General features: G+C 40.5%; 1 protein-coding gene across 1 annotated transcript in view; it reads right to left on the bottom strand.

The window, feature by feature from the left end:
- LOC310922046 (ubiquitin-associated protein 2-like) overlaps positions 1-23,230 on the bottom strand; it is a 208,823-nt gene that overhangs the window by 108,631 nt on the left and 76,962 nt on the right. The window contains 4 exon segments of the mRNA XM_083882345.1: positions 7,658-7,862; positions 8,848-9,046; positions 10,861-10,928; positions 17,755-17,807. Coding sequence (XP_083738471.1) covers positions 7,658-7,862; positions 8,848-9,046; positions 10,861-10,928; positions 17,755-17,807 — 525 coding nt within the window.

Here is a 23,230-nt window from a genome sequence, read left to right as displayed (position 1 = left end):
TTTACTAAACCTTTTAAATTTTAAAAGTGTGTTACAGATTTCCTCAGGAAAGGAGGGCAGATGTGTATTTAGACCTTCTTGAACTACCCTAACTGAGGCCTAACTGAGGCCTGGTTGAGGCCTAGCTGGGGCCTAGTTGGGGCCCAAGGCCTATGACGCAGCAAAAATTTCTTAGCTAGTTGTGGCACAGTTAGAATTAGGTATTAAGGTGTTTGGGAAAGGTAATAGGGTGTTGAAGGTCACTGAATAGAATTGTTAGCATGCAGGTGTTAGCCACCTTAAGGGTAAACCAAACAATGTATGTTTACATTCTTTCTTCTCTTGTGTGCCAATGAAGAAAGTTGTTACATGTATAAACAATGTAGAATAGTATAAAAGTAGCCGCACTGCACATAATAAACGGAATTCGTAGAATTAACCATACTGGTCGTATCTGCGTTTGTCTAGTCTAGCCCTCTCTTATCAGGACCCTGTCTTCAAAAGTGAGTGTCGTTTCTCACAGCAGGAGGCAGGGAAGGGGTCCACACTTCCTACAAGTTCTGTGGAGCAGCCGAGAGAAGCTGGGCTTGTGCCATTGCAGGGGAAGGGGAAAGCGCCCCTTCCTATGTTCCATCTGTGGAAAATTTTTTCCAAGATTTCAGGCCAGGGCCAGCTCCCGGACTCTTGGGACTGCTCCATGAGTGGGGAGGCCACGCCCTCTGTGATGGGTCGCAGGACAACAGCCGCTCTGAGAGGGACTGACGTGACTTCTGCCATTGTCCTGGTAATGGCTGGGAGTTGGGGAGGGGGAGCTGTCCCTGGACCAGGGCTGCCACTGCACTGCTTTGGCCCTGCTCCGAGGGGGAGGGTGGCGGCGCCGCTGCGCAACCACGGCCCGGCTCGCCCGCTGCCCCTGGGCCCCACCTATACCAGCCTGGAGGGGACCGGGAGTGTGAAATCTGCGGGCAGGAGCATCACCCCCCTGGGCGGCACCAATTTCTCTACCGCGGAGGGCAAGGGCGTAGGTGGAGTTCAGTTGCTTGAAAAAGCTGTCACCTTTGTAGGCAAGAACGACTTTATTGCAGTTTCCATAGTAACAAGTTTTGTTTTAGAGAGACCCAGAAGCTGCTGTGAGCAGTGACATGGCCCTAACACAGGCATGTGCTGGGCGTGTCCCCAGGCGAGTGTCCCCACATTGCGTGCCGGTCCCTGGGCCGTGCGGCCAGAAGCGAGTGCTTTCTCTGCGCTGTTAGGCACCCAAAAAGGAAACATTGGGTCCAAAGAACAAGAAGCCATTTTTTAGGCTTCCTTAAAACAAGCTATAAGTAAGCAGAGTCCTGTTTTAACAAATACCTTAGAATGGAAACTGAGCCAAGATACTGTAAGGCCTGTTAGTGCCAGAGGATTAAGAGAAATGAGACCTTTCTTTCAACCTTTAAAATATGAATTGGAAAAATGTTAAGTAATTTATCAGTCTCTCTATTTGCCAAACTCCTGAAAAGGATCAATTAGAATTTTGCAAAATTAAGAAAATAAGATGGTTTAGAATGGTTTACTGAAGTGAATTTTAAAAATACCTTCTCCTACATCCTTGTGAATAAGAAAGGTCAAGGACTCTTTGCTATTACATGGAAGAATCCTGAAACAGGGAAGAAGAGCCAATTCACCAAGACAGTCCTGCCAGAGGGTTTAAAAAACAGCCCAACTGTATTCAGAAATCAGCTGGCAAAGAAACTGGAGAACTGGAGATATGAGCAACTGAGAATTGCTGCATCCAACAGTTGCATCCAACTCACTGTAAGTTTGTTCTGTGAACATTGACGATATACCCTATGCCATGTTACTGAAAATGAGTAATGTTATTCTGAAAATGTTTGCTGTCAATCCTGGTATGTCTCTTTCCCCAACACTAACTAATAATGTATTTGAGTATGACTGTTTGCAGACTGTGGAAGAAGCCTATTTCTAGCAGACCAGACCCGAAAGATGCACCAGACTGGAAGCTGTGTGCAGATGAGAGCAGCTTCATGCGAGATGGCAAACAGATAATAGGTTATGCAGTGACAAGCACGAACAAGGTAACCAGAGAAAAGGCCTTGCCATCAAATGTATCATCACAGAGAGCTGATTACATCAATGAAAGATCTAGAACTGAGCAAAGTCATTCCGAAAGAAAGAAGACTGGCAACTATTCAAGGTAATGGAATTGAACATACTGAACAGACCCATGCACTGCTACAGAGTATTTGGGAATGTAGAATAACAGCTTTTATGCATTGCAAAGCTCAGCAAATTGAAAAAAAACTCCAAAATTTAAAAAACATCATATTGTTGATAAAATAGTAAAAAGGGCTACAGAAAAAGGCATCTTAATAGTGGTGCCACAGAAGGAAATCGATTTGTCAAGGTTTGCCCCAAAGTGTGATCAAAAGGACCATCAGTTTTCTGGCACATAGGCTGAAATCAAAGAAAGTAAATGGACTATTACACTAGAAACAACCCAAACAAGGGCAAAAGAGTTGTGTTAAAAATAACAGGAGATTTTCCTGAAGACTATTGGCAAATAGATTCTGCTGAGTTACCAAGCAAAGAAAGAAACAGGTGTGTATTGGTGTTAGTTGACACCTTTAGTGGACGGTCTAAAGCTTAACCCTGTCACACTAACACAGCAAAGGAGGTGGTGAAAGTTTTTCTCAATCATATAATTCCAAAGGTTTGGGGTTCCTTTGGGGTTGGTCCCCCAGTGATCGGGGAAATTAGCCAAATGTTGGGAATTGTTTGGGATCTGTAAGTTCCCTATATACCCCAGATGAGTAGTAAAGCTGAATGTGTGAATGGAACTCTCAGAACACAGATTAGTAAAATTTGTCAGAAACATCCATGACATGGGTTCAAGTCTTGCCTATAGCCTTGCTGAGAATCTGCATGCAATCAAGGTAGAGACAACATGAATCCTTATGAAATATTGCATGGCAGGCCATATCAAGTTGTGCATATTACGGGAAAAATTCATGAGGGGAAAATTGACTTGCAGAGGTATTTAGCAACTTTTAAGTTCCACTTTGCAGAAGCTCCAGAGATTTGTCATGTTATCTAGACACACCTGCTCATCTCTTCAAGCCTGGAGACTGAGTCAATGTTAAATGAAGAGACAGTTACCTTGCAAACTAAGTGAAAAGGACCCTTCCAAGTCCTGACTACCCTCACTGAAACCAGAGGTGCTGGCAGAGAACCCTGAATTCACTGCTCCAGAGTTAAGACGTCCTCTGTTCCTGAGACAACCGGAAAACAGAGACATACAAATTAAGATGATGTGATTTAAAGTGTTCTTTTGTGCCTCTTATTTGCACAGTTGGTAACCATGATTCAAATTTGGCCCTAAAAATTTGCATATAGTTCTAGTCCAAAATGTATCCAAAAACTCTTCATAAGAACAACTTGTCAGGGTGGTATTGGATATGAAAATTTGGCCTGGGAGGTTTTGCTCCTAGATAAAGATCAGGCCTGTGTCCATAGGGCTGTGATTCCAAATATAATATTTAATCATATTAAGGCTATTGACAAAACAGAATGGCTCTTAATTCCCTACTAACCACAAAAACATTAACTCTGGTTATTGTTTTTACGCAGATCAGAGTGAAAGAATTGCTAAGGATTTGGTTGAAATTTGAAAGCAAACTTATTAACACACCAGGTAGCTCTCAAAGGAGCTCACTGAACCTTGAGTATATTCAATACATTCACATTATGGTTACCAAACTGAGCCTGGATAAAAAAGTATTCATAGTAGCTGTAGTTGTAGTTGGCATCTATATAACATCCAGTGGGATGACTGACTGTATAAACCAGTGGTATGGTTAAATATGGAATAGAGACTAAACAAGATGGAATCTTGTTAGTCTCTAAAAAATAGGGGAGAATTATGCTGTTTAGGTTTTGCCTTTTTTTCTTTTATATGTTCTCTATATTCTTCACATGTATTTGTAGCTCTGTAGTCTATTGTATTAATGACTAGTTTTCCCAGTACTTTTCCATGGCCTTTCCTTAAGCAGAAAGACAAAACAAATTCCAGAGCTTCAAGCCCCAGGAGGTACAAGGCTCTGTGTTATCTTGGTTCTTCCTGGGAACCAAGGCCAAGAACAACTCTTCGAGATACATTCTCATGGACAAAGTACAACTAGTTCTGAAGGGGGCGCTCCAGAGAAGGGGCTTGACCTGGGGGGGAATTGTATCACCACTTGTCCTCCTAATTGGTGCTTTTTATTAATTATGCTAATTTCCTAAAACCTATAAAAATGTACTCACCCCTGGGGGTTGAGCTTTTGTGGACATCTTTCCATAACTGCCTCCGAGGGCCTTCAAATAAAGATCCCCTTTTATATTATCTCCTTACTAAAATTATCTCGAGGTTCATTTCCAGGTTGGGAAAAAGGCAACACATCCCCTACCTCCACTGAGATGGCAGACTTAAGTACCTCACTGGCACATTGTCCCTCAAACACTGGTGTGCTGCTCAAAGGCTTCTCTCTACGAGCATGGGTTTATCCACTTCCCCCTTCAAATTTAGTTTAAAGCTCTCCCAACGAGCCCTGATAACTCCTGTGTAAAGATCCTTTTCCCTTTTTAAGACAGGTGGACCCCATCTGTTGCCAGCAGGCCTGGTTTGTGTAAACTGACCCATGATCGCAACAAAACAAAATTCTGCTGCTGACATCAGGCTCAGAGCCATGTATTGATCTGCTGGATCTTCCTGTTTCTTCCCTCATCATTCCCTGCAACTAGAAGGACAGAGAACACTTCTTGTGCTCCTGATCCCTTAACCAGTCACCCCAAGACCCTGAAGTTTCTCTTGATTGCCCTCAGACTTCTTGTTGCAACTTCATCACTGCCTACCTGAAAAATCAATAATCTGAGTATTGTACCAGCATAGAAAGCTTCCTCTTCACATCTTTTACCTGGGCCCCAGGGAGGCAGCAGACTTCTTAAAGAAGTGGGTCTGGTGTGCATGTGAAGACTCCTGTTCCCTTCAGAAGGGAGTCTCCTATGACAATGACCTGTCCCTTTTTCTTTATGGAAGCAGTTTTGACTCAGGGCATAGGCTGACTTAACCGTGGTGACACCTCCATGCCAGATGAACCACCATCCTCATTATTGTTCAGCTCCACTTGCAGAGCCTCATACCTATTATGCCAGGGCACCTGAGGAGGTGGGGTAGTAACAGATGAGATGTGCCTGCTGCATTGGGTAGGAACTTGTCACCATTACCCTCTATCCTTTAGGTCACCATGTTAAGCCAAGCAGAAAGAAGACAGGGGATCTTCCCTGTCATGTGCCTTGTCTGACTGGTGGGCCATTCCCAGGAAAGGTAGGGTTTGGTTCCAATAGTATCTCTCTTGCACTCCCTGATCCTCCTCAACCTACTCACTTCCCAGAGTTCTGTCACTAAGCAGAGGAATTCCTCTACTTGAGCACACCTCCCACAGGTGTGCTCATGAATACTGGTATAAGAGCAGGGCACACCCTGCAGCCTGACACCTGGGTGGCAGCATGTTCCCACCAGAGCTCTGTCTAGGCAGCTGTTTCAGTTATGATGTGTGCAGAGCTTAGAGAGGTCGGCTGTGGCAGTCTGCCAGGTGGATACCATTGCTCCCTGATTGAGCTGGCAGGGCTTCCTACACAACCTGCCTAAATACTACCTGGCTTAAGTGCCACAGGGGGTGGCCACCATTACTCCTGGCCCTGCCCATGCCTTGTCAGTCACTCTCATGCAAGCTGCTGGCTCCTGATGGGTCTTGGTCCTCTCCTGGGGTTTCCCCAGCTCAGGACACCATCACCAACCACTTCCCATAGATCCCCTGCTCTGCTGGAAAATGCACCTGCACCAGAGTTGCTTGCCTTGGCCTTCTTAAAAAATATAAAAGCAAACCTATTCATACAGTGACGTAACTTTATCACACATTAGGCCTCAAAAACTTTTATGGATGATTTTAGTCAAACACTAAGTTTTACGGCAATTAACTGTGCTGATAAAATGTGTTTACTTTCGAGGGGTCTAGATTTGCAACTTAGTGGTATTATGAGTTAGGGTTCCCCTGCCCCTACAAACGAAGATTTTCAACAGAAATAGGAAGTCATCTACCATCTAAATATGGCTGAAAGTCAAGAGAGACTGGATGCTGACAGGTTTTTTTCCCAAGACTTCCCCTTTCATATTTTCAGACACCAAAAGTATCTCAGAGCACTGGTCAACAACTGTAAGAGATCCACAGCATTTGCAGTGTGAAGGTTTTTTAATCCAGTTAAAGTGTATTAGAAAGCAACTTAAAATGTACATAAACATTTTTTCAGAATTTCTGCATGTCAAAGATTATAACTGCTACCAAATTGGCTGCTTATCTATCTGGAAACATACACTCACACAGCAGAGAGATACAAGAGCTATCACTCTTCACAGTGAGAATACTGCTAGGATCTACACTGTAAAACCAAGTTTGTGTCATTTTCACTGTTTCTACTAATTTTACTCAATTAAATGAAAAATCCATACAATTATGAATAGAAAAAATGGGTAACCTGCATCGTCAGCACACATAGACTTCACACTAGGGAAAGAATGCAGAGTTGTGATGCACATTATGAAGAAATTATATAGTACTCATTCAAAATTCATGCAATGATGAGAAGAGGAAAAATTGGGGAAAAAGACAAAATATAGTACAACCTAGAAGCAGCATAGGCACACTGAAAATAGGTATTTTCCAGGATTTGTTGAGAAACAGTGTCCTGATTTTGGTTGGGGTAGAGTTAATTTTCTTCCCAGTAGCTGGTATGGGGCTGTGCTTTGGATTTGTGCTGAACACAGGGTTGATAATATAGAGATGTTTTTGTTATTGCTGAACTTACACAGAGTCAAGGCCTTTTCTGCTCCTTGAATGGCCATGCTGGGGAGGGGGCTGGGGGTGTGTGGGAGGTTGGGAGGAGACACAGCTAGGACAGATGATCCCAACTGACCCAAGGGATATTCCAGACCATGAGACATCATGCCCAGTATATAAGATGGGAGAAGAAGGAGAAAGGGGAGAACGTTTGGAGTGATGGCATTTGTCTTCACAAGTCACCATTACACATGATGGAGCCCTGATTTCCTGGAAATGGCTGAACACCTGCCTGCCCATGGGGAGGGGTGAATGAATTCCTTAGTTTGCTTTGCTTGTGTGTGTGGCTTTTGCTTTCCCTATTAAACTGTCTTTATTTCAGCCCATGAGTTTTCTCACTTTTACCCTTCCAATTGTCTCACCAGCCCCACTGGTGGGAGAAGGAGTGAGCAGCTGCACAGGGCTTGGTTGCTGGCTGAGGTTAAACCATGACACAAAGTCACATCAAAATTCCACTGAAATATTCAAGCACATTAAATCAAAGATCCCATTACATGAAGGCTCAACAATCTCTAAAGATTCAATGACATTTATAGATAGACTTAAGCCTCTCAAAACTTAGTTTGTGATATACTTATGTCTATTACCAGCAACTAAGTGTAGCACAATGCTGTAACTGATTATATTATTAGGATTATGTTTTTTTTAAAAAAAGCTTTTAATTTAAGGCCATTTTAAATTGCTATTGGTATTAAGACATCTTATAGGCTAACAGAGAGAGAAAACTAGGTCAAAGCACTTACCAAACTGACTAAGGACTGAGGCCTGGGTAATGGGTGGTTTTCGATCCCAGGATGATGTGGTAGTGGTAGTAGAACTATTATTGTTTTGTTGAGAGGTAAACTGACCCAAACCTGGAGATTTCAATGGGTCCAAGATTTGGGATCCAGTAGAGTTTGTCAGTTTAGGAGACCCACGTTCTCCAAAGCCAGAACAAAGAACTGCAGACTACCAAGAGACAAAAAAAAAAAAAAAAAAAAAAAAAAAAAAAAAAAAAAAAAAAAAAGGGGAAAGTGTGGAGTTGAGTTTTCAATAAATAATTTGAACATAACCATAACCATAGGGTCAATGCCTACAGCTGCTATTTGGGAGCAACCAAAACCTCTTCAGTCCTAGATTACTAATAAATCACAGAATTTTTAAGTTTGGAAGGGACCTCTGGAGTACATCCAGTCCAACTTCCTGCCAAGGCAGGGTCACCCAGAGCAGGTGACAGAAGCACATCCAGGTAGGTTTAGAACATCTTCAGAGAGGGAGACTCTACACTCTCCCTGGGAAGCTGTTGTAGTGCTTTGCCACTCTCAATGTAAAGTTCTTCTTCATGTTGAGGTGTCACTTCTTGTGTTTTAGTTTATGACCAATAAAAAAATCAGCAGTTGGAGCATATGACCAGATCCTCTCTGGTTATCACTGATATAACTTCATCACTGACTATGACAATACTGATTTACTTTAATCCATGCATCTTAAAATAGCATGCATTTACTAATAGTTGCATTTATTCTGTGAAAATCAGTTTAAGTGCCCAATTTCAAGCCCTCACAATTGACTCAGAAATAATCAGGTTTCCACAAAAAGCAGTCAGATATGTGTTTCCAAAAAACACGTCAAAGTTTTATGGCATAGAACTCTTCACTGTAAACAAGTGATTTCATCCTAAATCAGCATGCAGTAAATGCATCTGGTCTCTAATCAAAAATTAAAACAAGTACTTAATGTGAACTGAGAAACAACTACTTAGCAAAACCAGAAAAAAGGTAAATTTTATTTTGTGTGTGTGAATGGAAGGAATGAAATTAAGAATTCCTTCAACATTTGCAACCTGAATTTTATAAATACTGAACCATCTCATTAAATGGCCAGTACTGGAAAAGTTATTTAACCTGAAATATTTACTCATTAGGAATATTTAGAAAGCATAAGATATTTTTACCAGACTTTGAGGAGAATAAGAGTTTACAGCACTGGAGCTGCCAGTTCCTGATGCCATCTGGGTGCTGTGCTGAGAATTTGTGAAGACTAGGGCTTGGTCAAAGGTCTGTTGCTGGGGAGCCTCAAATGAGTTGCCTTCTGTCTCCTGGGTAAGGGTCACAGGCTTTTCGGGCTTTTGAAGCAGTGTTACCAAATCAGTGCTATAAGACAAAGCAACATTTGGCTGGAATAAACACGATGATTAGACTGTGCTGAAACTGAAGAAAGCACTAATACTAAAGCTGCCATACCAGCAACAGAATTATTAATGATCAGTCTTTTCAAATATTGCTTGCCTGCTGTACAAAAGAGGTAGAATAGACGTTTTTGCCAGAAAATAAAATTCTGCTAGCTGAAACTTGCCACTACAGCTAGAATATAAATTGTCTTTGTTCTCCTTTAAAACATTATCAAATGTATATCATCATGTATCACATAAATAACCTATATGAATAATATAACCAAGTAACTGGAGACAAGTCATAAAAGATACATTGTGTTTAAGCTGATCCCACCTACCAACTCTCTATATATTGATAATCCACATTCTCTGTATGTCGCAAAGAGCAAGGGATCAAAGTCCTACCTCTGTATGGGGTAGGTATACAGACAGTAAAGAATGAAGTCACATGCAGCAATTGAGTATGTGATCGTATGGAAGTCACAAGAGCAGCGGAAATAAAAGCTATGTTTCTCAGATAGTAGGCACATATCCAAAATTACTTTATCATACATACCTGAGCAGGATGAGAAATGGGATTTTTCTTACATTTAACATGGCCTACTAACACCTACACATGTTTAACACAGGTTTATCCAAGGAAAAGCAAAGCATTCAGGCAATAAAATAAATCTACTAAAAAAATTCTGACTTAAGTTTATCCTAAATATAGCACAGGCTTGGGCTGAAGAGCTGCTTCCAGCACTTTGATTAGCATAGATTTTTTAATGTCCAAGCCTTTCTTATGGCAAGTAAAAAACCAAACAAATAACCAAATAAACCCCCACAAACCACAAAACAATACACCAGAATTTCAGCTGATGAACTAGAATATTTTCTAACATAAATTGAGAGACATCCACTGGAAGAATATTTGCATTAAAAAAAATGAACATGCGAGCATATCATAGAATAGTTAGGGTTGAAAGGGACTTGTAGAGATCATCTAGTCCAACCCTCCTGCTATATCACCTTTAAGAAGGAAAGGAATAGAATATAAACTGTAAGCCAACTGACACCATGCCTCCTCCAGGTCACACCCATGTTATAATGAAAATTTTGCTGCAGTCTGAAGTATAGCAGTACAGCTGTATCAGGATGTTTGGGACCATTAGTCCATCTAGTTTTCAGTTTTCATGCTATCCAACTACAGAAGTCTTCATCATACAATCTTAACCTGCTCTCTGAGGCTAATGCAGGCAGCTGATTCCACATAATTGGCCAGGCATTTGGTGAAGACAAAGACAAGCAAAGGCAGCAACTGCCATATTTTCTATTCTCTATCTGAACTCTATTTCATCAGTTAAGGCAAGTAATGGTGATGCCAAGAAGGTGATTTTCCTGGTAGGCAACACAAGCTTTTCTGTCAACATATTTGTCAAAGCACTACATTCTGAACACTTTCTACATCTACAGGGGTAGGGTTTTCATTTTCTGGACAGCAAAGCCAGAACTTCCTTTTCAACAACAGCAGCACAATTTTCTTACCAGCTACTTTTGTTCCTGCCAGTAAGCAGTCTTTTGCAGAAGTCAGTATTATGTTCATGGATTTGCTAAGTTTGGCTCCACTTCTGTAGTCAATAATAGGTAACATAGGAACACACAAAAGCAAGACTTTCACAATTTTGAAACTAGCTTGACCAATCTCTGACCAAGGCTGCCCTGTGTTTTTGTCAACATTTTATATGTGCAAGCTAGCATTGCTTCAACAAGCAGAAAGTTTTTAAGGTATAGGGAAATTATGTAAGATCTTACCTTTGCCTAGGAGTCACATGATTCTCAGCTGGAACAGAGGAAGCAGTGAAGACTTTTGTTTCAGAAAGCTGAAAAAAGTGTGTAGGAGGGAGAGTTATTTTAATCATACACATGCTCACACTTCAGTACAGTGACATCTTAAGAAATTTCATCTTGGTCATTGTGGTGAAAAGGGTAAAACAAGCTCTAACTTAAGGTACACAGTTTATTAACACACAGTAAGGGAAAAGAGAAAAAAAGAGAAAACAAAGAAACTTTCAAAACCTTTCTCTTCCTCCCACAAGTGTTCACTTTTCTACAAACAACACAGAGAGAAAACTTGTGATTTTCAGTCAGTTTCACCATTTAAATATAGTCTTTCATCAGTTCTTTAGGAGAGGAGTTTCTTAGTTTACCATGGAATTTCCCCCACTGACAACCTAGAACAGTTCTCTTGTGGGTCGGAACTCTCACAGAAACAGCCGCCCGGGGAAACCTGCCTCCATGTGGTCTCCTCCCATTAGCAGTTTCCCAAGCTGCTCATGGGTCATGGAACTCAGGCATCTAGGGTGTCACCTTTTAAAGATAAGCAATTTCAAAGGCAAAGGATTCTTCATTTTAAGGAACAGAGATGTCTTCTCACTTCTTTCACTGGTGCAGGAGCTTCTCATCTCTCTCTCTGTTCAGGCATCTCATGGGATCACAAGAATCACAGATTCTAATGCACTATTACTCAGTCCATCACAAACATCTTTGCTCAAAAATCTAGAAATCATCTCCCCAAATGCATATTTTTCCATGATTTAAAGGACAATCTACCTATAGAGTCATTTCCATAGCTCAAACAAGAAAGTCCAGTCACCAGGCATCTCCTTCATCCTTTAATTAATCCCTTTTTCACTCTCTCCATCTGACTGTTATGCTAAGTCTTCTCTATGTTCAGTCACTTTGTCTGTTCTCACTCTGGGAAGAGCCAGTGCTCTGGAAGTTCCATCTGCTGGCAGGAAAGAGTTAAAGCTTGCCCAGGCCTGCGGTGGTCATGTGATCTCTGCCTGGGCGGCAGCCAGGATTTTCAAAAGCTGCGGGAATGGAGGAAAAAATCAGGCCGGCAGATCTCAGAGCAGCTCGGCTGATGGAAGGCTCCTTGCCCCCACCCCTTGGTCTCATTCAGAGTGGGCCCAGCTTGGAGCGGCTGTAGGCTCCCCTCCCCCTGCTGGGGGAAAGGGCCCAGGCCCACGGGCAGGCCTCGGGCCAGCCCCCCCATAGGGGGAGCGGCAGAGTTTTACAGCTGCTAAAAAACCGATTCGTGCTGGGGGCACATAATCCCCTCCCCCGACCTGGGAGTCACCGGGCCAAACGGACCTCCCGTGAAAGCACGGGCCCAGGCAGGCCGGGCCGTCCCGGCCCCCCCCCCCCCCCCCCCAAAGGAGAGAGCCGGGACTGCTTTACCTCCTGTGAGGGTGGAAGGAAGAGAGAGATCCCAAGCTTCCTTCTAGCTTTTAAGGCTGTGACCCAGAGGTGTATACCTATACCCAATTGGCTATTGTGGTTGTCAATTTCAAAGGAAATCAACAATTGCTCTTCACTATCTGTGCTAAACCAACACAGTCATGCACTTTTAACATAAAAATAAAGTCAAACTATCATTACAACCAGTTATGCTTCAGCTCTGCTTAAAAAGACAAAAACATGTAGTCGAACTTCAGCAAAGTCTCCTCCACAGAATGAAGTACCAATTTAATTAAAGTGTTAGGAAATTTGAATTACTGAACACTGAATGGTATACTAATGTAACTACATCAGTTTTGGAAATAGTTTGGCTAAAAACTATACCAGTAGAAAGTAATTAATGTGACAGCTGGTATATCATCAGTGTGCAGACATAATTTAGAAGTCCATAAAGCAGCTCTGATAAATCTCGTTGCAGAAGTCTAACACATTGCACCGTTCTCACTCATTTAATGTATCTCTGTTTTACATTTCAGCTTGCATCATCAGTGGAGGCAGGTTTGCACTCAGGTATGTACAGCGAATTAGCATTCATGGTTCCTTCTTGGCACTTCTGCTAGGGGTGGCAAAACCATCTTAAACAGATTGCTCTGCAAGCATGAGTTTGAAAACAATAAAGGGAGAACTGTGTAATTGCTTATACTAGTATAACAAGTCAAACCATCCACAGCAGAAAACTGTACTGCTTCCACCATGCTGTTACAATAAAGATAGATATTTACACAGGTAGCTGGGGAGGGGGAGCTGGTTGGTTGGCATTTTGGGGGGGAACGGGGGTGATTTTGGTTTGTAGGGGGGTTGATTGTTTCCTGTTTGGGATTTTTTTAAATAGCTTTTCTTTTTAGAAAAATAGTAGTTAAACAACTACAACTTCCTATGGCTAATTAATTTCTTTTGACAGGAACACTTGCAAACCAGAATAAGTCTTCAGCCAGTACAGGTTTGGTTTAACAAGGCTGTATAATGGTTATATTTTAAATGAAAATTTGTACAAAATCACCCTTAACTACTTTGGTGTAGGTCTGTATTTAGACTAAAGAATAACTGACCTATTTAAACATGCAAAAAGAATCCCTTTAGAATGTGACATTTGAATGTAGCTCTTCCAAAAATTATGCATTTTTAATTGCTAGCAGCCCAGTTTAAAGGACATCACAGACATGAGGCAATATCATCTGCCATTACACAGGCAGCTCTACTGAAAGCATGTATGTCCCTGTATATGGTTATCTGGGATTCTTCTATGAAACATTTGATTTAAGCAGGATGCAGAAGGTCTGACTGGGAGCAAATCACTTACTACTCAGAGGCAAAGTTCAAATGTTTCAAGTGCTCTCCGCTAGCACTACACTGGGTCATGAAAAAATTAGCACCACCACAATTCCTCCCTTCATTTCCTTCCCTTCCTGCTAATACAACATATTTTAATACCATCTTTCTGGAACACAACTCTGTCCTGAGCATAATGCTGCCAGCCTGCAACTCTATGTACTGATCAAAACAAAGAAGATTCAGCTCAAGCATATTTCTAATTTAAAAGGCTGTTTCTCTATTGCTCAGCTCTTTCCCCACCATACGTGTTATTTTAGAACAACATGTACAGTACTTTCTGTGGTGTTATGAGACTCCTGCATTATATGGCACAAGGAGGTCAGCTAATGGCACAAGCAGCAGCTTATTGTTTGCAATCTCTTGGTTAAATAGGAAATTCTTTGTAATGTCAAGTTTCTTATGCTCACAATGCCCAGGATAAGATTAACCACGGCCAAAACACTGATGAATCCTGAAAACTAAGCAAATCGAGGCACCTGAGGATGTTTGTGACAATGCAAAAGCATGCTTGATGTGAGAGAGGAAATGTTCTCTTCAAGTGAACCAGCATGCAAAATAGACATCTCCAGCTACCAGCTTGGCTACATTGAAGTTTACACTACACCCTGCAGCAAACTCACTGCCACAAGCTCCAAACACCTAATTCAAAAATCTGCTGGGATTACAGCATTTGTCCAAACACATTCTTTGTATAGCAGCAGCTGAAAAGCTTTATTACACAGATGTACTTAGTATTTCTTAGAAGTAATATCAGCTCCTAACAAAGTTATTTACGCTCACTGTACGCTATACTCACAAATCTTTCACTGAGGCTCTGGCATTTTCCCAGAACTGAATGAACAGTTGTGAACCATTTGCAAGCAGCAGCCTCACAAGGGTATTTCCTCCATCTGCAGTGAAATGTCTGTGCTTTTCAGCTCCTGTTTCTCTGATAAAAATCATTCTCCAATCACCAAACATACAATATATTAAACAACTAAGCCACCAAGTTCTATGGACAGTTGATAAGTGACAACCACAAGAAAATATACTCTGGCATACTCATAAAAACTCAACAGCAACAAATCAGAAATAACAAAACCTTATTAGTGTTTTGATATGATGTACTGAAGTTAAAGAAATTAAAACAAGTTCTTGTGCTGCTTCCTGGTAAAGGAAACACTCTCACTATTTTTTTAAGTGTTGCCATTGTTTCAAATAAAAACAAAAAATACCAATATTATACAGAAAATGTTTGCTTTCATCCACTTTCCAGCAATTTGTATGTATTCTATTTCTTCCCTTCTGATAGGTTCTGTAGTTAAACATAATTTTATTTAGCCAGAAGAATATAATCACAATTTTAAAAAGGAAAACCCAGAGCCATCTACAGTACCTCAATATTTGTCTGGTCCTTCATTGTCCATACAACCTCCAATTTTCACTGCAAGGAGTTTCCCCTATTTAATAGCACACTGACAACATACTAGCTCAATACTCACTACTAAAGATAATTACCAGTCCTGTCTAGTAATTAAATCACAGGAATCAAATTGTTCTCAGGTCAAACAACATGAAATTTCACTCACCTGCACCTAACTTGTACTTGACTAGGGAACATCACATTTAAACAAAAATATTCTTCAAAAAAACACCTGGTCTTTACCTGCAGACAGCAAATACATCAGCTTCCTTGGTTGTTTCAATCATTACTCATGCTGCTAGAATTGTTTATAATACATTTAAATGCATGGCTCCATTTTCCAGCCACAGGTTCACATTATGCCTTTTTCTGCTAGACTAAACCAAGAACCCATTATATGCTAATAAAGTAACCTTTTCAGATCCAGTAAACTAAAAATCTCACTCTCAAACACCAATACTATTAGTAAATATTTTCTGCTATTTCCCACAATTTTTGTTTTCTAAAAGCAATGAATAATTGGATACAGTATTTCAGAATCAAGTTCAGGAGAGTCCACATACTGAAATATAAATCAATGATTAAGAGACAGGGAAGACTACCTACAGGCAAAAAGGCTACAATAGGGTTTTTTTGCCACAGCAACAGCTCATTAGGAGATCATGCTGAGCTGTTCTTTTTTCATCATCCACTACAATGCTGAAAATATTTCAGTTGCTGCTTTCCAGACACCAGCCCTTTGTTCTGGAGGTGTGCCTTTATTCCTATAAAACAAATGGGCACTTGGCTACATTATTTTTCATTTGAGAACATGTCAAGTCTTGCAGAGCTTCAGATTTCTGTAAGACTGGCTTACTTTTAATGGCCATTCAAATATTTTTTTTTTTTTATTTCTCACAAATTTTATTCAGCAGTGATCCTATTACTTCCAAATCATTGATAAAGACACTAGATGGCATCTGGCCTGGGACTGGATTACTTTATAGCCCTCCTAGAAATGCCCTCCTGCAAAAGATTTATTGGCTAAAATTTTCATGGCAGATTTCAATCCACTTAATATGTTTCATGATAGCATGTAATTATATTTCGAACAAAAGATGTGGATCAAATCTCTTACAAGGACATACTCTATCTTTGCAGTTAATTTGAAATTTACTTAAAGACCAATATCAGGTTTATTTGAAGTGGACCTATTTTCATACAATTATACTGAATGGTACAAGGTGCATTCTTATGCTTTTTTTTTTTTTTTTTTTTTTTTTTTTTTTTAATCAAATGAATCAATTTTACTTTATTTTTTCCCCAGGGATGTTTTGAGCTAATTTGCCTGAAGCTCACTATTTCATTCACTCTTTCTGAACATCAGCACATGGATAACTTTCTTCTAGGTTACAGGGATTTTTCCAGCACACCAAAATTAATAAATATTAACAATAGGCTAGAGATTTCATTTGCTGTTCCTTCAAGATTCATACACAAAGTACTTGGGTTTGATAGTTAATTACCTAACCAGCATTGCTCAACACCCCTCCTGTATTACAAATGCTGCATTGTACCAGCAAACAGGGGTAAGACCAAGGTCATAAAATTTCAATATCCTTAGCCCTTAGTTTACTTCTAGCATTTACTGCAGAAATAGAGGACAGGTTTAAAGAAGCTGCCAGCTTTTGCTGACAGTAACCGATACAGAAAACCTATGAATTTTAGAACTTCTTTTCATTTTCTCAAAAGACATGTCCCTTTCATTAGGTAAGGATGGAGCTTTCATATCTGTTATATGAGACATTCACACATTTTTGGGGATAGCACTGACATGCCACCCTAGAGGAGGCAAAAGGGATGACTTCCAAGACAATCTCTTACTCTTCTGAAAATAAACTTGAAATAATGGATGTTCATATAAAAGATGAAAGACTTTTTAAAAGTTACGTTTTCCTTTCCATCTTTCTTGCTATCTAGTTTGTTTTCTGAACTACTTAAGCTTTAATACAATAGCTGAAAAATTAAAATCATAAATGTGAATTTCATGGACGATGATCACAAATGCCAAATATATTGCAGACATGAAGACATCTCCTGCCTGTTAAAGAATGAGAACCCAAATTCTTCTAAGTACTTTACACAACATATCATGATGAAACAACAGGAATGAAGCAATTAAGTGCCATCTTCAGCATATTACTAGCTCCTTTTTTAAGATTATGAACATGAAGTGGACTAAGTGGAACAATTAGGCAGATTTAAAACAAAAAGCATCAAATGAGGAGTCTAAAGTTGATAGCAAACTTCAGCACCTAATTACATAAAAGTCTTCTGATAATATGCCTTTAAATCCTTACATAATAGGGGGAATTTTGCAGTAAACACCCACCAGCACTGACCAGTGGAGAACTATAATTCATTAAAAAAAAAAAAAAATTGGGATAAAACTTAAAATTTTATTATCTATGTATTGTCCACCAAGAAAAAATAAATTAATATTTCTTGATTCAATTTTATTCTAAAAAAGCTTATATAAATATATTTTAAAGACAAGAATTGCGGCAAAAAACCACAAGAAATGTCACTGCATGCATACAAAGTATTATTTTGAACATTTAGTCTTTGAAGACAACACAGAAACTCTGAGAAGGGTAAATAATCAATTGGTCTACCTAACAAGGTACACTTACATCTTCATTCCAATCTTCTGCAGTCCATTCTTCTATTGAGTTTTTCCATGCACCTATAAGAATTAGAGGAAGGAAAGAAAACAGTTACAAGCTAAAAGCACAATATCATATTTCAACCATTCTGCTTTATAAGCAGTCCTGTTTTCATTATTTGTGGAACATAAAGCAAGGAGATAGTGGTTGGAAACATGGGAAACTCAAGAAAACTGTTTTGTAGATTTAAAATTTTGGAAGGTGGGTTTGTTTATTTTCCTATTTAATTTCTGATTTCAGGTATTTCTTATCCACTTTGGTACCAGACATAATTTACATGAACGCATGTCTCTACCCAGTGATTAACTGCAAACATTTGAAGAACTTCCTCCTATGACAGTTAGAGATTACTCAACCCTCCCATGGGATCTCCCAGTTTCATGCACAAATTAATACAGAGCTTGAACAAAACATGACCACAGCACCTCCTCTACCATCCATAATCCTACTGTCAAAATACTCAAATTCAAGACCTAAACTATGCTTCTGGAGGCTTCTTTCCAAAATATTAACTCTCTCCTTGGGGCAAAATAAGCCCAATACCTTCCCCTGAGAGAGCAATTTTTTAAAAAACATGACTATAATGGCAGCAGAAGAATCAATAGCTTCCACTGTAGCTGCAAAATGCTTTGTCCCATAATTTGTCACAGAGTTTATTTGGCAAACATTGAAGGACAGCCCACAGCATCCAGCAACAGGAAAACTACAGGAAACAATCCTACAGATGCAAAAACCTGATCCATCATCGTAGTTGTTTTATCATAGAGGGCAATCAGGCTGGTCAAGCATGACTAAAACCATCACACTTCCATTTAGTGAATCCATGCTGACTGCTCCTGATCACCTTCTTGTCCTCCATATGGGTAGAGATGGCCTCCAGAATGAGGGCTCCATCACATTTCCAGGGATTGATGTAAGGCTGACTGGCCGGTAGCTCCCTGGGTCCTCCTTCTTGCTCTTTTTGAAGATTGGGGTGACATTTGCTTTCTTCCAGTCCTCAGGCACCTCTCCTGACCTCCACTACCTTTCAAAGTTGATTGTGAGTGGCCTTGCTATGGTGTCCACCAGCTCTCTCAGCACTCTTGGATGCATCCCATCAGGGCCCATGGACTTGTGGATGTCAAGTTTGCCAAGGTGTTTTCTGACCCAATCCTCCTTGACCAAATGAATGCCTTCCTCTCACTGTTCATTTATCCTGCTCTCCTGGGTCAGAGATCCCTGAGGGCTGGTCTTGTCAGTGCAGACCGATACAAAGGCAGCTTTCAGTAACTCTGCCTTCTCTGTGTCCTCCGTCACCGGGGTGCCCCTTGGATTTAGTAACGGGCCCACATTATCTTTAATTTTCCTTTTGCTATTGTTGTATTTGAAGGAGCCCTTATTGTTGTCCTTAACATCCTTGGCCAGATTTAATTCCAGATAGGCCATGGCCTTCCTCATCTCATTTCTACTTACTCTGACAACATCTCTATATTCATTCCAAGTAACCTGACCCTGCTTCCATCTCCTGTGTGTTTCCTGCTTATGCTTGAGTACTGACAGGAGTTCTTTATTCGTCCACGCAGGTCTCTTGCCCCCTTTGCCTGACTTCTTGCTGATCATGATGCATTGTTCTTGAGCCTGGAAGAAGTGGTGCTTGAATATTGACCAGCATTCTTGGACTCCTCTTCCCTGCAGGGCCCATTCCCATGGGATTCTTCCAAGAAGATCCTTGAGGAAGCCTAAGTCAGCTCTCCTGAAGTCCATGGTTGCGATCATACGTGCTGCCCTCTTCCTCCTTGCCCGATACTGAACTCCACAATCTCATGGTCACTGCAGCCAAGGCTGCCCCCAACCTTCACATCTCCAACAAGGCCTTCCCTGTTTGTCAGTATAAGGTCAAACAGCCCACCATTCCTTGTGGGATCCTCCACTGTGATAAGAAGTTATCATTAATGCTTTCCAAGATCCTCCTGGACTGTGCTTCACTGTGTTGCTTCTCCAGCAAAAGTCAGGGTAGTTAAAGTTCCCCACAAGAACCAAGGCCTGTGACTTTGAGGCTGCTTCAAGCTGCCTGTAGAAGGCCTCATACACTTCCTCCTGCTCAGGCAGCCTGTAGCACGCACACACAACAGTATCACCCTTACTAGCCTGCCTTTTATCTTAACCTATAAGCTCTCAACTCACTCATCGTCTACCCCAAGACAGAGCTCCATAAATTCCAGATGTAGCCTCACATAGACGGCAACTCTACCACCACACCTTCCTGGTCTGTGTCTCCTAAACAAAGCGTGGCCCTTCATGAAAACATTGCAGTCATGTGAGCTATGCCAATCACAATGAAAACCTTGTGACTGCACACAGATCTGTAGTTCCTCCTGTTTGTTTCTCATACTGCATGTGTTGCAGTACAGGCACTTTATAGAGGTATTTGAGTGGGTCAATATCCCAGTGGGAGTGCAAGGGAATGCCCTAAGTCTTGTCTTGTGGTTACATCTTTGGTTGCTTGTGCTTGCTCAAGGCATCCCCTCTTAAGTCTCCTTTTGCTACTTGGGTGGGCACTATAGTTCTCCCCTTCCCACACTTTATCTGTCAAGCCTGGCCCTGTCCTGTCCATCTCCCGTCCAATCTACTTTAAAGCTCTCTCAACGAGCCCTGCCGACTCCTGAGCTAAGAGCCTTTTTCCCCTTTGAGACAGGTGGAACCCATCAGTGGCCAGCAGGCTCGGTGTTGTATAAACTGATCCATGATCAAAACCCCCAAAATTCTGCTGATAACACCAGTCTCAAAGCCACGTGTTCATCTACGTGATTTTCCTGTTTCTTGCTCCATCATTGCCTGCAACTGACAGGACAGAAGAGAATACTACTTGCGCTCCAGATCCCTCAACTAGTCATCCCAAGGCTCTGACATCCCTCTTGATCATCTGCACACTTCTTGTTGGGACTTCATTGGTACCCACCTGGAAAACCAGTAGCGGGTAATAGTGAGCTGGTAAGTTTTTTGGTGATGTCCCTTACCCAGGCCTCAGGGGCACAGCACATATTCCTGAGTTGGGTCTGGTCAGCATATCAGGCCCTACATTCCTCTCAAAAGGGAGTCACCAATGACTACTACCTTTCTTTTTTGCTTAATTGAGGAGGTCATGATGGGGAGGTAGGCTGCCTTGCCCTAGGTGACCCCTCCATCCCAGAACCACCTTGATCCCCATTTTCCTTTTCCTGGTCCTCATTTACCCGGTCCTCATATTCCAGGGCCTTGCACCTATTGTATAAGGGCACCTGGGAAGGTGGGGTAGGTCAGAAGGGGATTTGCTTGCCACCCCGAGCAGAACCCTGTTTCTACTCCTCTCCATCACTAAGGGGCCCTCCTCCCGCCTGGTGGTGAGAGGGTAAGGGATCCATTGCTTCTCCACCACCTTTGGGAGACTGAACCTACTTAGAATAATACTTGGGACATTTTACTGATATTCAGTTTAAACATTTATCTGTTGTTCCTACTTATGACCATGGTTCTGTGAGTTTATTCTTTTTAAATACTGAACACAACCCATCACACTTTTATTAGTTTACTAAAGCTGCTAACTTTATTACTATCATTTATTAACACTACCTTTCCAACACAATCTTTCCAGTTTCAGTTATTTCACTGCTCTTCTCTGCACTAAATCTAGTTTATTAATGTCTTCCTCCTATTGATGGGATTTGAAGTCTGATCTTGCCACAAGTGCAATTTCCTTTTAGTCCAAAATCCACCTTGGTATTATTGCAACTCCATATATCCTTCCCAACCTTTCCCCCAAACCTTGCAAAGCATCACAATTTAAGAATTCTCTGGTTTGCAATGAAATTATGCTATGTATTTTCAAGGATCCTTGCCATAGCAATTCAACCTAGATGACTATCTTTGACTCTTTCCTGTTTCCCTTAGTAACAAGTCTAGTTTTAAAAATTTACAAAGCCAATAAAATGTATGCTACATATTTTTGGTAACTCTTCAGCTATTTCTCTCCAATTCCTCACTTTCTGTCACACTAATTTATTTTATTTTTTTTAATAATCAGCCATAGATATTAGCCCAAAAATAATTTTTTTGGTCTATCCCAAACTTATGTAATAATCCTTTCCTTCTGGATTACATTCACATTCTAGAATGACCTGAAAGTTTCCTAAAATGTTCCTTCTGACTTTTGCAGCAGTCCTAAAAGAACAACTTCCTTGTAACTTTTAAACTACACAATTCCCTTCTTCCCCCACTATAATTTTTTTTCATGTTGTTCTTCAGTTTCAAAGTTATTTAAGGCTGCTCACAACCAAGATAATAACAAATGAAGTTTTTCTGTTAAATTTATGAAACTATTAAAGTAGAAGTATCATTAAATTACCAGAATACCATTTTTTATTACTTACTTTGAGAAGTGACCACCTCCAACATAATTTATTTATAGGAACTGTTGTGATTTGAGGTTCAGGATCTCCCATGGAGTTGTACATTACAAAAAAGGCTAAGAGACTGAACACTCAGCATGCCTGTAAGAAAATATCAATCATGCTATTCAAGTTTATTCCCTTTTGAATAAGGACTGGTTGTTTTGTCCTACCTGTCCCTTCTCTTTATCCTTCAGTTGTACATTACTTCTATAAAAATTAGGATGTAGAAAACCCAATGCTGAATTATGTAAAATACAATCACACTTAAACATTATGAACCATTAATGATTTGCCCTTTACTCTCTCTCTTTTTTTTTTTTTTATTTCAGCCAACAACACTAAATTTTACCTCCACAGAAACAACTAGCTTTGATATAGGATTATACAATGGTGCACGTAGAAGCATCTTTCATTCAGGCTACTGCAATTCTTCTGGCATCTGCAACAATTCAGGACAAGAGGTGCAAGAGTGCTTTCATAGAAGGTATGGGGGCAAGTATATTTTGGAAACAAATAGTGTAATTATTTTTAGTTGAAAATGTTGATGTCGATCATTTCCCAGCACTGGTTTGAAGAGCAAATATCTAGTAAATACTCAAAATTCTGCAGAGTTTATATTTGAGTGATGTCTTTAGAAAATATTTTTAATATGCAAAATTGGTTTTGTTTCCCCAGGTAGTTGCCCAATTACCTCATTTTCAATGTAACTGCAGATGTAAGATAATAATTCTCCATGTAGCCAGTATGTGCTAATAATTTTTTTTAAGATTAAAGAAGAAATAAGACTGAACAATAAGGAATAACGACAGGGATTTACATCCTGCCCTTCCTCTCTCTGTATATGCTTATCTGAAATCCCTTGCAAGCCCACTGCAGGCTATATGGCTTTCCATACATAAACATTGCCCTCATTCACATCTTTAGTAACTCCACATTGGTAACATAATTATTACTGAGTCTGTTGATTTGTAATGAACATAACAGCACTGTAAGTTAAGAGAAAAAAAATTGAAAACTAATACTTGTGATTAGTAAGT

The sequence above is a fragment of the Zosterops lateralis genome, assembly GCF_965231275.1.
Source record: "Zosterops lateralis genome assembly, chromosome: W".
In the NCBI taxonomy this organism is placed as follows: Eukaryota; Metazoa; Chordata; class Aves; order Passeriformes; family Zosteropidae; genus Zosterops; species Zosterops lateralis.
This window is presented reverse-complemented; position numbering and strand designations above follow the sequence as displayed.